This window comes from Pteropus alecto, unplaced genomic scaffold, assembly GCF_000325575.1.
Source record: "Pteropus alecto unplaced genomic scaffold, ASM32557v1 scaffold98, whole genome shotgun sequence".
Lineage (NCBI taxonomy): Eukaryota > Metazoa > Chordata > Mammalia > Chiroptera > Pteropodidae > Pteropus > Pteropus alecto.
Window position 1 is genome coordinate 11,688,326 of NW_006443570.1, and position 18,630 is coordinate 11,706,955.

The following is an 18,630-nucleotide window of genomic DNA, read 5'->3' on the forward strand; positions in this document are numbered from 1 at the left end:
TTCAATTACCATTAATACATTGGCTAGGTGGAGGGTCAGAGGAGGGAGGAAGCAACTGGGGGAATCATTTCACTAACTATATAGATGTCTAACTAATATACTATATACTTGAAACTAATTAAAATTTAAAAAAATTTAAACACCAAATATCACATAAAGTTGACAGGCTTTTTCGCTAAAATAAAAAGGACACAGCAAGGGCAACACTCATAAGCCTTATTTTGAACACCTTCTGTTAATCAAAATTACAAAATGTCTTCTATGCTTTTAGATAAAAAATAAGAAACTAAAACATGTAGAAGAATACTAGAAATGTAACTAAAAATGAATTGGCAGAGTTGAAGTCAGTTACCATAAAGGATTTTTTCAATGGTTAGAGTTTGGAATACTTCTATAAAACCTAAGCAATCTACAACATAATCAAAATGACTTTAAAAGATGAAGTATTTAACACTTAATATTCTAATGAGTTGTTTTTGAGCATGTCTTCTCCATAAGACTGTGAACATACATAACTTCATCTTTGCATATCTAGCAAAAATTCAATGCCTGTCATGTAAGTGGCTTAATATATTTATTTAACGAGATTTTTCCCTCCTGTAAATGTACCCTCTAATAGGACATGTTCTTTCATGTAGTTGATTATCCACTTTGCCTTCCTGTGTGCTTTATGTCCTAGTATCAAATTCAGTGGCACAATGAATGCTGTGTTCAGATCAAGGATGTCGGATAGGAGAAACTGTCTCAATAACTTTTTTGTTAAACCAACAACTCCCCACCACCAACACCAAAAAAAAGACCATCATTCCCACCTCCCACCTAATTGTGATTTATCACTCCTTACCTTCCTCAGGGGCAACTGATGCTCCCTCAGGTAGTACAGGCTGTAATTCTCCAGTTTCAGAATTATTTTCCAAGTCAGTCATTTGCATTCCTTCCAGACGACCTCCTTTAGTATTAACCCTCAAAGACAGAGAAAACAACCTGATATTTTTGTATAAGAAGTCAGTGATACAACAATCTATATTTTCCTCTTGTCCTGAAATGAGCATCAAACTAAGTAGGGTATATGGCACTGATGTTTAATACTAAATTTCAAGTTTATTTTTAAAAAATTCACTAGAAGACTCACAATGAAGATTATAAAATGATGGATTGTGTCAATGTCAATATCCTGGTTGTCATAGTCTATCAGTTTTGCAAAATGTTATCATTAGGGGAAAATGGGCAAGGAACATAGGATCTCTCTGTATTTTCCTTTAACTGTATGTGAATCTACAATTATCTCAATAAAAATTCCCATTAAGAAATAGAAATCCTAAATAATGTTCTCACTAATATGAAAATACTGTTGATATATATTATTAAAGAAAAAGAGTACACTTTTTCTATTAAAAAAAACTATAATCACAGTTGCTTAAATATGCATAAAAACTGAGACATCATATAAAAAATTAAAAACATCAAAAAAAATTAATAACAGAGGAATGTGCGGCAGGGGGTTGGAAAACAGCAGATGGAAGACAAAGACGGGGAAATTTTCACTTAATATTCTTTTACTTACATTTTTGAAACACTTATTATTAGTATTTAAATTTTTTGCTTATACAACTTTAAGTCAGGCAATGAAAAAAAGACACAAGCTGGAAAACATCACATGAGCCAGGGTGGTGATACAATTAATTGTAAAATTAGGGTTATAGCTAAGAGCTGCAGACATTTATAAAGGATTTTACAGTCTAGAAAAAGTCTATGTTCAAATACATTTAATCTTTATCACTAAAGGTGGATATCAATATCTCCATGACAAATAAAATATAAAAGCTGGTTGCAGCTTCAACTTGAAGGGAACATATATAAAATCAGGCTAAGTAATGGAGAGGACAAGATAATCTCCAATGATTATAACACATTCCACACTCAAATGAGCTAAAACAGAAAACTAAACTACCATCTGTCTTTTTAGATTTGGTAACTATCTAGATCTTAAAACTATATAAAATTAAGTTAACTTAAAATATGGCACTCTTTCTCTAAATTTAATTCAAAGTTCTTTTCAAAGTCTCCAAGGTAGAACTATTCCACTTTTAAATTTAGAAATGTATTTAATATCCATAAAATAGATCAACAGATGGGTATTAAGGCTCATCTAGCATACAGGCAATACATTCCACAACCACTCTATCTTTTGAGGGAATGGAAATTTAACTGACATTGCTGGGGTCTGAATCTGTTTCCTAGAAGAAAGATAAAGGTGTTGACTACCATATATATCCTTTTGGAAAATTCCAACTATGAGTTTTGAGGATGCTTTTACAAGAGAGAAAAAAGGTGAGATAAAAATCGGTGTTAAATTAAAATTGCTAGAAGTGCTTTGTTCCACACAAAGTATGTGTAGAAGACCTATGAGACAGCCCAGCACAAATGTCTCTGAAAAGTGTGGGGCAGATGGGGGGGGAAAAAAAAGCTGACAAACATACACACAAAATATCACAAGGTAGAGTTCATACAAGGTTTCATACCATTATTATCCTAACTTCAATGAAAATGAGCTCTAACATATTTAAACTAAATTTCTGGTACTAGCATATCCCATTAAGGAAAAAAAAAATGTTTCGGATACTTTCACAAGTTACATATGAACTTTCAGTCTGCTAAAAAATTAACATAGTAGAAATTATTTTGTTCATTATGAGGCTATTAGCTATTATCCCATTAACATAAACAAAAGAACTTAACTTACCCCAAGGTGACCATTTTCCTCCTTTTCTCAACAGTAGGTAAGCCATTGATAACTGCAACCACAACAGCATCCGAGTCCAAAGCTTGACACTGCCGGTCTTCAGATTTCGGCAGAACATCACTGACACTGCCATGTGTCAAGGCTCGGGGAGAACTGTGCCTGCTCCCAGACTGACAGCTTCCTGGGGAACCTACAGAAAAGGAAGGGAATATTCAGAAAAAAGGAAAACAAAAAGAAAGTTCTCTCTCGAGTTTCCACTTTAGAGGATCTCACTAAATATATACTTCTGAACTGTAGAAAAACTAAAAAATAATTTTAAAATACAGCCCAGTCTTTTTGATTCCAAGTATGTAAAATTAAGGAGTCCAGAATATGCAACCTAAGGGCTGCCGTTTTCTTACTGATGGGATCTGTTCTGTTGTGAGATCAAGGAATGTTCGAATCAAATTGCAGTATTTTTGGTACCTTTAAAGGTCTAAAGCTACACCGTAAGATCAATGTCGATTAACAGACCTCTACTCACTGAAATTACATTCTGAACTCTCCAAATTTACCTTCAGACGGAGGCTGACAATCTCCTTTTGAATGGCTATTTTCCCCAGAGTCTACTGCTCTTCGAAGTGATAGACTACCTGCTATACTGGACCGAGCTGGCTTGGGTGAATTACTTTTCTTATTTGTGGCTGCAAAGACATTTAAAAACATTTCTGAATGATAAAACAGCACAAAATTCACTACCTAGGCAATCAGAGAAAGGTATACTCTTATACATGGAAGGTATTCTATCTACTGTGCCAAAGAACAAACAAACAAAAAAAAGAGACACTCTGGTTTATTTAGAGTTTTATCCCAAAAGCATTCCTACTTTGTTGCTTTTGGAGCAGTGTTAATTTACAAAACTAAAAAAAATCAGTAAACTTCAAAAGAAAAATCATACCAGACACAAACTCCAATCTCGATGCAATTAAACTAAGTATTAACTATAAAAATATAACCCCTAAACACTTGGAAATTATAAAATATTATTGCATTAAAAAGAAAATCAATGTTGAATTAGAAATGAACCACAACTTCAATACTTCAAGATGTTTGTGGCTAAAACAGTTAAAAGAAAATGTATAGCCTTAAAATCAATTAATTAGAAAAAAACTGCTACTGCTAATTAGAAAAAAATGCTAATGGCTTAACATGCATACTCAAGAAGCTGGAAAAATAATAAAAAAGAAAGCAGAAGAGATGCATTAAAAGGTAATAAACAGGTTCAGCAAGGTAAGATATAAGACCAATAGTCAATTGTCTTTTTATACATTAGCAAAGAACAATCTGAGAATGAAATATAAAACACAATTTCATTTACAACAGCATCAAATAGAATAAAACACCTAGAAAACAATTTAAGACATACAAGACTTATACACTAAAAACTACCAAACATTGTTGAAGAAAATAAAGATGACAGAAAAATATTCTGTGTTCACTGATTAGGAAGACTTTTAATATTGTTAACATGGCAATACTCTCAAACTTGACCTACAGATTTAACACAATCCCTATAAAAATTCTTTTTAAATGCATAAACTGACAAGCTGATACTAAAATTCATATAAAAATGCAAAAGATCCAGAATACCTAAAAACGATCTCGAACGGAGGATTCACATTTCTGATTTCAAAACTTGCTATAAAACTACAGTAATCAAGACTGTGTGGCACTTGTGTAAAGACAGCACTATTAATCAATGGAAGAGAACCTTGAGTCCAGAAATAAGCCCTTCTATTTATGGTCAATAAATTTTTGACAAGAAGGCCAAGACAATTCAATGGGCAAAGAAAAAAAAAGGACAAGTGTTGGCAAGGATATGGAGAAACTGGAACCCTCACCCAGTGCTTACAGGACTCTGATGTGGTGTGGCTGCTTTGGAAATAGCACAGCACTGCCTCCAAAAGTTAAATACAGTTCCCATATAACCCAGCAATTCCACTCCTAAGCATATACTCAAGATAATAAAAACATATACATGTCCACATAAAACCTTGTACATAAATGGTCAGAGCAGCATTATGCATAATAGACAAAGAGTAGGAAAAATTCAAATGTCCATCAACTGATGAGTAGACAAAGAAGTACAATAAAGTATCATTCGGCTATAAAAAAGGATTTAAATAATACATGCTTCGACATGGATGACTATCGAAACCATTATGCTAAGTGTAAGAAACCAGACACACAAGTCTTCAACTGCATGATTCCATTTATATAAAAAGCCCAGAAAAAGCAAATTCATATAGACAAAACAGGAAGAAGGGAAAGATGGCGGGGGTGACTGTTCTCGGGCATGGAGTTTTGGGGGGAAAAGTGATGAAAATGTTCTCAACTTAGATAATGGTGACTGTCACAAAACTTTGTTACTATACTGCTGAATTGTACACTTGAAGAAAAAAGGAAAAAAAGATGCTGTGAGAAAAGATTTAAGACCAATTTCTCTACTACCAAGAATACATAAACTATTGGTTAAGGAAAAAACAAATGAGATGCATTAACAGAAACAAAGGCAGATATTAGGATAATAAAAAAGATAAAAAACAGTAGATAAAATAAATCTAAGAACTAGGTCTTTCAAGAGGTGAATAAACTGAATGAGCCTCTAGAGCTAGTCAAGTACAGGAAAAAATAAGAAAACACAAATAAGCAATGTATAATAAGTGAAAAATTAACACCTCATAGAGGAAGTTTTTAAAATTTGAGAAAAGAATAAGTAACTTTATACCAATATATTTATCTAATAAATACTTTTCTAGGAAAATTAATTATGGAAATTGACTTAAGAAGCAAAATATGAGACCAATAAATAAGCACATAGAAATTTAAAAGGCTGCATCATTCTTAGTTTTTTCTTTCCTTAAAATACTAGTCAACCTTTTTTAACTAGAGTTGTGGGAAAGAAATGAGCCTTCCTGGTCTAAAATATCCATTGTATGTAATAGATGAAGTTCTCTCCTATGTATCTAAAACAGCACTAGTTATGTACTATCCTTGGGAGAATTAAGAGATATGGGAACCTCAGTCAAGAAAGATTACTAGACTATGAACAAGTCCATCTATCCACTGTAATAACTCCAGAATGAGCCACCATACTTCATACAAGCTATCGTTATAGGCTGTTTACAGGTCTTATAACTGCCATTCTCAACCCTTTTCAGACCCTTCTCCACACAACAAAGTAAACTTTGTAAAAAGTAAATCAGAACATAAATACCCGTGCCCTCCCCCCACCCCCGATTTATATTCTCTAGACAGTTCCTCCTAAAATTAGAATAAAAAACCAAACTCTACCGAAGTCTTACAAAACACTACCTGAGCTAGATCCTCTCTGACTTATTTCCTATTATGGTCCCTACTGCTTTATTCATTATATTCAGCCATACTGGTCTTCCTTTGAAACTTCAAACATAGATGGCAAATCCTGTATCATCGGTGACTTTGCATTTTTTGTTGTTTACCCTGAACAGCCCTGAACAGGGCTCCTATAGATCTTTGCATGGCTGCCACTTTTTCAACCTTCAGGTCTTGGTTCAAATGTTGTCCTCAGAGACTTTCTCTGACTCCCCTAATTAAAGTAGCACACTTCTCACCTGCTCTTCTCATCCCACTGTTCTGTTGTTTCCTTCACAGCACTCTTTACCAACTGAAATTATCTTTACCCATCTACACATTTTAATGTCCAATTCCCACCACATGAATGAATACATGAATGCAAAATCCATTAGATTAAGTATTTTGTCTTATTTATTACCTGGTAGAGAATAAGCATACAAGAAATGTTAGCTCTATTGTATAGTAGAAAATATAGTCACTTTTAGATGGGAGAAAAGGTTGTTTGTATTTGTAGTCCTAATTCATTTTAAGAGAAATGTTTAAATATTATTCTGAAAATAACTCAGCCTCTAGCTTCCCAAATGTCATATGAAGAAAAATGACACTAATAGGATCTTTTTCACTTACGATTTCGTATGTAACCACTGGTAACTGATGACTTTGCCAAGAGCTCCATTCCCAAATCCTGTAACCTGCCAGAGTTTTCGGTTCCACATGCAGCCAAAGCTGCCTGATCAGCAGAAAAAAGGTTTGTCTGCGTGTCTCCAGAAGCAGCGCTGCTACTTTTTATTTCTGAAACTGTATTCTTTACATCAGTTTTCATACATCGAACTTCGGCCATTTGAGTTTTGAGTCTTTTTAGCATCTTTAAGTCAGAGGGAACTCGCCACATTGCCTGCTGCTTCCTTTGATCTTTATCTTTTCGAGAATATGATGCTTCAGAGAGAAAGTGACAACTCATGTTACTCTATACTTTAACATTCATGAAATCATTGTGTACTGTGAATATATGCAAACTTGCTGTGTAAATAAGCTAAGATGCTTTAGGTCACATCAACAATAAAAGCATGCATTAAATGCCATTAATGAAAATAAAGATTATCACAAGTCTTTTACCTTTATTCACAACTTCCAAGTTAGAAACTGGGTCACACTGTAATTACTCAAATCTGAATTATATAACTGTTAATATTTAAAAAGCTGCCCTGCTGTCTATGCTTTCTTCTTTATACTTTTCTACTTTTCTCAAATTTTCTACACTGAGGTTTTATGATGTTTATAATTTAAAAATTTTTTTTAAAAACATTGAAGCCAAATACTTATTCAAATCTACTTACACAGTATATAAAGATATATATTCCAATTAATTTTAAAGAGTTGATTTACTGAACTATTATCCAATGTAGATGCAGCTATTAAGTGCCAAGGAACATCATAAAAGTTCCCTGCCACTGAGTCTGCAGCCACTAAAGTAATGTTTCTCTCTTCCCAGAGAAAGTAGTGAGACAGGAAGACAACATTCTGCTGAGTCAGTCAGGATGAATAGACAGGAGCCAGCTAATACTGAGATAAGCTCCCCGAGGACATCCGCCCAAGCGAGACCAATCAACATTAAAGACACCAGGGTCGCTAACCATAAGGAACTGGTTACAAGGGCTTAAAAACTTTCCCCTGGCTCCACTCGCGGCAATCAGGCTCAGAGGTGCCCGTTGTGTGATCCTTTCTTAATTTTCACTCTCACTCTCTCTCTCTCTCTCTCTCTCTCTCTCTCGCTCTCTCTCTCTCTCTCACACACACACACACACACACACACACACACACACACACACACACAATCATACCCAGGGGTAGGGACTTATCATGCTAATGAGACATGCAGCGCATGAAGAAACATGTAGCCACACTATGCAAACACCAAAAAACCTCCACCTCTATATGCATAGACATGGTTCTCTTTCTGCCTAGTTCCTTTAAAAACCCTGCCCCAGCCTCGCTCAGCAAACCAACCATCTCTTTCCTTTCATGGTGCTGGTTTCTTTATGTATGAGCTCAATAAAACTTTTTCTTTGTCTCCTTTTGTGTCTGGTGATCTCCCCTGATGTCAAACATCCTGGGAGACTGCAAGAACCCAGGGAACCCGCGACGGGAGTTGAATTTGTTTTTAATTTCTTCTCTCGCCACCCAAATATTAAAATGAGAGGCATGAGCAAGGAAAATACAAACTTTCTACTGCAGAAAGGAAAAAAGAGGTAGGTATTTCGGAAATGAAAGAACATTATGACTGACTGAAGCAAAAAGAAATTAAGACCCACCTCCCAAAAAAACCCCACACATACAAACCCCCTCCAAAACAGGAGACCAACAGGCATTCTAACTAGACAAAGAACATATTCTTTATTGACAGGAATGATAGTTGAATCTGCTTACACATTGCAACAACCTTCTGCCATAAATGAGGAAATCAGTAAAAGGCAGACACTGTAGTGTGTCCAACAGCCATTCTCCCCACTTCTACCCTGCAAAAAGGACCCAGATTGTGTTCAGGCATCAGGTGGGCAGCAACGTGCTCAGCGATGTTAGGTCTCTCCTTCAGCCCCAGTGGATATGGGTCCTGGACGGGTCTAAGCTCATTCATCCCTCTTTAACAATGCTTAGGGTAGGCACATGACTCAGTCTCAGCATAAGTGTGGGGAAGGGGGTTGTTCCGGGAAAGATTTTCTATGCTAGTAGGAAGATTTTATTGTGTTTATTTATTTAACAAACATCTATAAAGAGCTTACCTAGTGACAGATATTTGAAAAATATTAACTCATTTAATCCTCTCATATCAATCCTCTGAGATAAGTACTATTATCACCATTTCATAAACAAGGAAAGACAGAAAGGTTACACAACATACTCAAGTTAACCCAGCTAATAAGTAGAGAAGCTTGAATTCAAACTGAGAAGTCAGTCTCCAGAGTCAGTGATTTTAACATCAGTAACTTTGCTCTCCAGGGTCACAGGAATAGGGTCTCTTTTCCACCCAGTCTTTTCCTTCATGCTAGTGACACATTCCTGTAGATACATAATGCCTAGAGCTGTGGAAGTTATCTTATTACTATGAGAGAAGAGGTATGACAATCATAAGAATGCCATTCAGTGCTCTGCCTTTTAAGTACCTAATTAACTTGGAATCACCTACCTCCAGATTTCTCAATATGCATAATAAAGAGCCTTTATTTAGCCACCACTGGCAACATTTTGTTATTTGCAGTTGAAAGCATTCACAAATATGATGAGAGATTTTAGAAACCCAGGATTTGCTCTCAGATCTACCATTTAGTTGCTATACTTTTCTGTAAGTCCAACAACTTGAGTCCATTTATTTATACATAAAATGAACATAATAATAGACACATAAGAGTTGCCCTGTGGCTCATCAGACCCTGTTTCAAAAGTTTGCGAAAGGACTCTGGTGTAGTTCCCATCCAATCCATAGTCCACCAAGATGTCAGAGCACTTTTCTAAAATCCAAATTAGATATCACTTTCTTGCTTAGAATCATTTAAAAAAGCACTAGCATGACACAGGAGGCTCTACATTATCTGATTCTTTCTTATCTCTGAGTGGCTTTATCTTCTACCTCTACCCCAAACATATCCCAATCTTTTGGAATTACTTACATCAGCCATGCTCTATTATACTTCCGTGCTTTTCACATATCCTATTACCTTTGCTCTCTCTGCCAACCCAAACTCATCAGATATATCTGAAATGACCCCTCCCTTCAGGCATCTAAACCATTGCTCCCCTCCTTCCAAATCAATTCTTACCTAATTGTGTATAGTACATGAAGTATACTTCTGGTGCAGCACTTATCACATTAAATTGAGGAAGACAAACATGTAAACTGTGAACTTAGGTATGGAGATTACATCTTAGTGACCTTTCATTCCAGGCTAAACCGCCTATGGCACAAAATACTTGAAATGCTTTAAATATCTTTGTTGCTCTCACCTCCCATCCATATACACAAGGACTTAAGTCTGAAAATTTGTATTAACCTACATGGTCCAGTTTATTATTACTAGAAACTGACAAGAAATTAAAAAAATTTTAAATCCCAAATGGGAAAATGCGAAAAAGATTTGAATACACCTCCATCATCTGATAATTAGTCAATAAACAATTACTGAGCCTGTTTCAAATGCTAGGCAGTGTTGGGCAGGAGATACAACTAGAAAAGATGAATACTCAAATCTTTGCCCTCACAAAGCTTACAATCCAGGCTAGGAAAAATGAAAAATAGTCCATTTCAGTACTACATGATAAGTGCCAAGACGGGAAAGTGTAAGGTGCTATGGGATTTTATACCTGGGGAATCTGACAATTTAAGGATATTTACTGCACTGACAATGAGAAGCCTTCCTGAATTTGCCAGGTTACAAGGTTAATTAGAATTGAGACTCTCATTTGTAACTTCTTTCATATTCAATAATAGCCTTCAGGAACAATAGCTCTGTACTGCTTTGCCTATAGACTTCAGTATCTGTCAATGCTGCCACCCTTCTCCTGGTCACCTAAGCTGCTTCAGAATCCTCTTTATCACTTTCCAATAGGTTGTCAAGCCCTTATAAAGTCTAACTTCAAAAGGTTCTATATATTACCACTGCCATACTATAAGTAAATCTTAGTTATATATTGCCTAGATTAATGTATTATCAAGAGGCTAAGTAGAACTTTAATGTCAAAAAATTCTGGAGATCTTACCCCCAGTCTCACATATTTTTAATCATACAACGACTGAGAAAATATATAGAAATGTATGAATTTGCCATCTTATTCTAAGAACATAAATAAACTTCTACAATGGTACCCTGATTAAACTTCCATTTCTGATTTTTCAGGTAATACCAGTTTCCTAAAATACAGTTTGAATCAAACCACTCCTAAACTGAAACAATGGCTCCCCGATGCACACAATGAATAAATCCCAGAGGCTAACATGTAAGACCTTCTGCAGAATGAACCCAACTTGACTTTCTAGTTCCACTCACCACTATATATGTACCTTACAATCTAGTTCAGCTACATTACCTGTTGGTCATATCCTGATGCCTCTTACAAGGCTCTACAAACCAGTGATCCTAGATATGCAAGGCTAGTTCAACATCCAAAAATCAATTAATGTAATCCATCACTTATCAATAAATGCAAAAAAGCATTTGACGAAATCCAACACCCATTCATGATTAAAAAAACAAAACAAAACAAAACTCTTAGTAAAGTAGGAATGGAAGGGAACTTTCTCAATGTGATAAAGAATATCTACAAAGAAACTAGTTAATGGTGAGAAACCTGAAGCTTTCCCACCAACATCAGGGGCAAGGCAAGGATGTCCCCTTTCACTACTCCTTTTCAACATCACAATGAAGTCCCAGCAAATGCAGTAAGACAAAGAAATGAAAGTTATACAGACTGAGAAGAAAAAATATACAAGGAACCAAAATAAACATCAAAACCCAAGCAGGCATTTTAACAAAAAGGAATGCAGGATCTTATTGCAATATTTGCTTTTAACATCTTCTCATGGATAGGTACTGTCATTTGGCTGTTCAAATGACTCTGTTCTCTTGGTTTTTGTCTTTTCCAAAGGCTCTTCATCTGGCTCATCTCTGCGCCCTCAGTAAAGACAGATGTTTACCATGATTATGTTCCGGCTCTTTTCTTTTTAAAATTTTCTTGAAACTCTCTTTTTTTGAGAGTTTTAATTATCCCCTTAGTTGTAATTATACAATCTCATCTTTAAGCAAATTAACTGCCTCTATTCCAGTTCTTAACTTTTAGTTGTCTACCAGGAGTCTCTACTTTGATATCCTGCTGGTTATGTCAAACTAAAGATGGTTAAATCCAAGACTTGCACTCTCCCTTTGCTATTTCCCCCATCCTCCTTGTCATTTTAATCACCTGGATTTGAAACTATGGTCATCTCATTTGTATCATTAACTTTATATGGAAAACTAAATTTTAGAGAACAGAGATCTTACTCTGTTTCTATAGTTTGCATTCTTTTTCCCAAAGACACTGAATATTTTTCAAAAAATACAATTTTACCTGTCTATAAAATATGCTATTGCATGGCTAAACTATAATTTTTCAGCTCGAATCATATTGCTGGAGATTTTCAAAGAACTGTTTTCTCTTTGGGATATACTCCTAGAAGTGAAATTACAGAATTAAAGAACAGAAATATTTTAAACCTACTATAAAATTTTCCTTCAGAAAGGTAAAATAAATGTACACACCTACCTACAGAACCAGAACTTATCTGTTTCATTAGGTCTTTGAAAACAACACAGGTTACAACTTAGGCAAACCTTTTGTCAATGCGATAAGTGCCACAAAAGTACAAGTATAATACAAAATTTGCTGGGACCACAGATAAAAAGCAACTGTTTCATAACCTAGTTAGAGACTTCCAGGAAGTGCAACCTTAGGAAGGAAGTGGCCTAAATAATCCGAGTTCTGAGTTTATCCTTCAGTAGAGAAGTTCTATTTCTATTTTTCTAAACTGAGACTCTAGATTTTAAAAAATGAGTTCCGCTACTTTAAAGCAGCATCACTGTTCTAAATAACTGATTTCATTTGTATAATACTATTGTTTAAGATGAAAATGTTCAGTATGTTTTAAAGCTTTCCAACAAAAATAATTTTTAAAATGTGTCATTTAAAGGTAAATCTTTAGTTGTTCAAAATGACTATTCCTGAATTTCAAAGAGTCCGAGTTTGACTATACAGCCAATATGTGTGTATATACCATATTACGGTAACACAAACATAATTTCTCTTCAACAAATAACCTTTGCACATAAAAAACTGCTGCTAACTGGTATACATTTTTAGGCTACTGAACATCAGAGTATAAGTTAAACCATCTTTTCTATATTCAATTTAGAAACAGTTCTGCTTCCAAGTTAGGGTATTCATGAGGCCTGCAGTAAGTTCATTCACAAAGGAATGTGCTTCCTGTGGATCAAACTCTCAATTAGATACAATTTAAATGGTAGATCGTATAAAAACCTCCTTATCAACATTGTGACATAATTTTTGCATGAAAGACCTTTGAACAATAACAAAACTCAATCGGATTGATGTCGTTTTTTATGACATACAATGAAAAATCAATTTGCTACAGAAACATATTGTGTTCTAACATTTGGACGAAATACCCAGATTAAAAGCTTAGAGTTCTTTTGGGAACCACAAAAAAATGGAAATCACTATTAATGTTTTACCTGTGGGCTGCAAAAGTGAAGCAGGTGGGCGAGGCTGTAAGCCCCACAAATTTTCCATACTGCTCCGGTCCTTAAGGTCCAACAAATGTATCAAAATAAAAGGATCAATGTCTAATAAACTACTGGTAGCAGCAGAGCATAAATGTGCTCTTCTTGACATTCTGCTACCGGCACCAACATAGCCATGGTTACTACCTGCAAAAGAAATGGAGATGTAGAAAATGCATGGTATATATTTGCACAAATTTAGGTATACTTAAAAGTAAACTGGTTAATGTTGTTTGAATACTTGTCTACGGACCCATCTCTTAGGAGTTGGTTTTCATGATGAGAGACACAAAGAAGTAACCAGACTGCCAGAGAGGTATGCACAAGCACAGTAACTGAGCACTGGCCTCAACACTATCCAGAATTCGGGAGCAACCCTTAACCCCATCCTGAGACCTAGAAATAAAAGTGACAACATAAACAATATATACAATTAGGGGGGTGAGGAAAAGGAGAATATATCCCATAACCCAGTTGTCGGATGAAAACAAAATCCCTGTAGTATGACAGATCCCAAGGAACTAGACACCGAAATAGAAAGTTTCTCCAGGTCTCTGGACAGCAAAATGTACAGAATCATGACAGTTTGGTGGATTAAGTACTAGAGTACAACTTGAAGATTTTAGAATGAACTTGTTAATGACTGACACATAGTATAGACATCTGTGAGCGAATGTCCTATTTATATCATCTATATTGGGCTAAGCTCCTTAAGCCAGTCAAGGAAACCATCTGACTTTTCTCTAGTGCCTAGTAAATGTCTAGCAAATACTAAGTATGAAAATGTTGGTTAAAATCGACTTCCTTTATCTCGGAAGCTAAGCAGGGTCGGGCCTGGTTAGTACTTGGATGGGAGACCACCTAGGAAGACCAGGTGCTGCAGGTGTAAAAAATTAAAAAATAAGAGATTGTAAGCTGACAAGGTCCTTGCAATCTGTGAGGCCAACCAAGGGTTGCCTCACCTAAAAAAATTAAAAAAAAAAAAAAAAAAACTACTTCCTTCAATAAAGCTATTTAAATATATCCCAAAGAAACACAACATTTAAAAATGTTATATGAAGCAAAGCCTTAAAATAGACAATATGAAAATAAAATAATCAAGTTCTGATTATTAATGAGTATTTCAAAGAGATCTAGCAAGAAATAAGAGAAAACTTCAATTATTTACAAGATTCAGGTCAATTATTTACTTACATATTTCTCATCATATTCACATCCTCATGTCCTCACCTTCACCTACTTCTTCCTTATCTAAAGATTATCATTATATTGCCAATTTTTCTTCCCAGCCTCTGTATCCACCAACTCCTATTTAAAAAAGAAAACTATCCCCTCTCCACCTTGAAATAAAACTTTCCCTTTTAAGAAGTTCCCAAATCAGGCTGCGTTATCAGTCAGTTGGAAAAGTTTTAAAAATTACAAGATTCTTGGCTCCACCCCAAATGTACTGAATGAGAATATTAGAGTAGGATCTAGGACCTCTTTCCAAAAAGCTACTCAGGTGGTTCTGAGTAGTGACTAAGTAAGCTCAGTAGCCCAATGTATGGTATCTACTGCCCTGATACCTGGTTCTTCTTTAAAAATGGAAGTTGCCCATGTTAAACGGACCCATAGTACAGAAAGGAGTTTTAGCAATCTCCTGTTCCTCACTGCTCTTCCAGATCATCAGTCCCACCAATGAGCAAAACCTCCTTTCCTTTGTAGTTTATAGCCTTTGGGTATTCCTTCCCTTCTTCCCATCCTTTCCACTCACTATGGTATACATCCACGGGCATCTTTCAGTTTCCCCTCTCAGAGCTAATGCTGCCATCATTCTGGGTGTATGTCTGTCTCATGCATAAATATTTAGCCTAATGAAATTTCACAAAGTATTGGCACCCCAGAATACCCTCTCCAAAGCCTCTTAAAATTGCTCACTAACCTTCTCCTCCAAAGGTAACTTTCATCCTGAATTATATACCATAGCTTAGTTTTGCCTGTTTTTGAACTTTATATAAATGTAGAGTATGTATGTACTCTTATGTGCCGCTTCTCTGCTCAACATTACATTTGAGATTCATCTGTATTGCTCTGCAGTATCCCAGTTAGGCCATTCCATTGCATAAAGTAGTCCATAAGCAGAAGATAAGTATGTTTAATTTCATCTGTTGATTTTGAGAGACCTTTGGGCACCCATGTGTCGATCTGCAGACCCATATATCTAACTGCTTAGAAGATCTCAGGTGTGCAGTCTGGTCTAGAACTATATATTGATTTTTGATATTCATATAAATTTCTTTATTCTACTGGGAAAAAAAACTGGGTTGATCTTAGTTTCATTTCCTTTGGCCACAAAGAATAAAGCTACTGAAATTATAAATAGATAACTGTTTTTGAAGCTTACACGAAAAAAATGTAAAACACCTCATAAAAAAGCAAACGGATCAGTGACAGATTCCTCTCTTCCTGAGCCAAGACAGATTAATCCTGCTAAAATGTCACACTGATCTATTTGAGTTCTTCATTATATTACATTGTCTGTAAGCATTAGCATAACATTAAAGGTCCTATAGTCTAGTCTCAAACTTCCTGCCCAGTCTTCTCAACATTTTCACATCCTTTACTTTATTATAAATTAATTTCTATTTCTTAAATTTAAAAGAAAAAAAGCGCATACACACACAAAACACCTAAAAAAGACAATGTTGCTCTACATATTCTTGTAAAAACCTACTAGCAAATAGTGGCTCACATTTCTGTTGTTAATAGTGGAGCCATAAGTCATGTGTATTTTCAGCTTCTGCACACACCACCCAACAGTTTTGCAAAGTAGTGGTGTCGCTCGTCATTCCTATCAGCAGGGTATATAAGAGTTTTCACCTCTGCACATGCTTTGAACATTAAGTATTGCCAGTTTTTTAAATATTACTAAATAAAATAAAATATCACACCCATCATCACAGTGGGTTAAGTGGTACCTTATTGTGGTTTTTATTTGGCATTTCCTGAAGAAAGAACAGGGAGAAATAAAGTCTTAGAGACCCATGGGACTTCATCAAGTGTACCAATATATACATGACAGAAGTTACAGAAAAAAGAAACAATATTTAAAGAATTATGGTTGAAAGTTTCCTATATATGATGAAAATATTAATCTACACATCCAAGGAGCTCAGCTCAACAAACTCCATGTAGAATAAACAAACTCGAGAGATCCCACTGAGGCACATAATTTGCATTTCTCTGACAAAAGAGGCTGTGTACCTTTCAAAATGTGTACTGACCACGTGGATAGCCTCCTCTGTGAAGTGTCTATTCCAGTCTTTTGCCCTTTTTTTCTAGAAGACTGTCTTATCTTTTTCTTATTGATTTGCAGAAGTTCTTTATATATTATGGATGAGCCTTTGGGATAATATTTTTAATTCATTCATTGATTCTTATTGATTTGTAGAAGTTCTTTATATATTATGGATGAGCCTTTGGGATAATATTTTTAATTCATTCATTTATTCCGATTAATAAAAATTATGATGCTTGTTGTTAAAAATCAATATATAGTTCTAGACCAGACTGCACACCTGAGATCTTCTAAGCAGTTAGATATATGGGTCTGCAGATCGACACATGGGTGCCCAAAGGTCTCTCAAAATCAACAGATGAAATTAAACATACTTATCTTCTGCTTATGGACTACTTTATGCAATGGAATGGCCTAACTAGAAACCTTAAAGAATTATCCCCACATCTCCACCAACTCCAACCTATCCAGTTAAGACTCCAAGTCTTATAGATTCTGTTTACTATATCTCAAATGGTTTCTTCTCCAATTCTACTAATACTGCCTTATTTTAAGCCCTCAGAATTTTCCCTCCTGGGATATTTTGGTAGCTTTCTAACTAATCTTGTCTCATTCACCTTTAATTCATCTTTCACTATGTTAACCAAATCTGATCACATTCCTTTGTAAAGACATTTACTGGTTCCAGTGAATAAAGTCCAAACTTCCTAGCTTGGCAAATGAGACTTTCCATTACCTGATCTTGTTCCTACCTACCAATCTTACAGTGACCTGCCCCAATATAAACTAGTCTCAACTATCTCAAGTTCCCACAAAAAACAATGCTGCGTCTTCTGCCTGGAATGCCTTTGGTCTCTCATCATCAGTTCCCTGCTCCCCTAATGAACTCTCAGCTCATCTTCAAGAATAAGATCAAGCATCACTCTTTCTGAAGCCTTTTCTCACCCATTCTCAATAGCTGTTCTCTCCATTTTTTTTGGTGTCACCCCCCTGTATCTATAATTAATCACAAAGTTTTGCAATGACGAGTGCTGGATTCTCATTTAGGAAAAGTAATGCTCATTCATTTATAAACCCAATGAACAACACAATGGCTGATACCTAGTGAGCATTTATTAAACATCTGAAATAGGTAACCTTAAAAATCTTTCATCTGAAATAAATAACAAATGTTTTGAGTAATAACCTTACATAATGTCGATTTGTTTTACAAGTGTGATAAATTGCCAAAACCATTTAGTTCTCAAATAAGTATCATTACGATGTTTCATAAATTACACATGGCCAGCAAATATAAAATAGATTTTTCCTACTCAGCTGGTTCAAATAGCTAATGTTCTAGATTTGAATACATACAACCTTTTCAGGAGGCTTTTAAGCCTAAGTTCTCCTGCAACTAAATGAAAATAACTGAATAAACTAAAAGCAATTCTTATGGAAATGAGGCCACCTGAGTCACTAAATATCTCGTTTCAAGCTATATCTTAATACTGCTGCTTATAAAATGAAATTACTATTTTACATTATACCCAGGTTCTGTGTAAAAGATCTTTTATGGTCTAGTAGGACAACTTAATATCTTAATTGACATGATTTTTAGATGACTGTGTGGTTCCAAAATATTAACTACAACAGGCCTGAAGTGGACCTTCCATAATTAATATGTAATACTGCATTCCATACTCAGCCCCATCTCACCCATAATCTAGCTTTGTTCACTGCTTTATTAAAACTTATTATTTTAGAATAGTTTCAGATTTATAGAAAAGGTGCAAAGATAATACACTTCTGTAAATCTCATGTCCAGTTTCCCCACTGTGAACATCTTTCATTACTATGTTATATTTATCACAACCTATAAACCAATATTGATATATTAACTAAATTCTATACTTTATTAAAATTTCATT

General features: G+C 35.1%; 1 protein-coding gene across 6 annotated transcripts in view; it reads right to left on the reverse strand.

Annotated features, from left to right (window-relative positions):
• TRIM37 (tripartite motif containing 37) overlaps positions 1 to 18,630 on the reverse strand; it is a 153,932-nt gene that overhangs the window by 71,139 nt on the left and 64,163 nt on the right. For 4 of the 6 annotated variants that reach the window (XM_025041817.1, XM_025041820.1, XM_025041818.1 and 1 more), the window contains 5 exons: positions 13,396 to 13,590; positions 6,746 to 7,054; positions 3,298 to 3,426; positions 2,744 to 2,933; positions 845 to 963 (listed from right to left, as the gene is read on the reverse strand). In XM_025041817.1, coding sequence (XP_024897585.1) covers positions 845 to 963; positions 2,744 to 2,933; positions 3,298 to 3,426; positions 6,746 to 7,054; positions 13,396 to 13,590 — 942 coding nt within the window. The remainder of the gene's footprint in view (positions 1 to 844; positions 964 to 2,743; positions 2,934 to 3,297; positions 3,427 to 6,745; positions 7,055 to 13,395; positions 13,591 to 18,630) is intronic. The other 2 variants (XM_025041819.1, XM_025041821.1) reach the window with 2 other exon arrangements.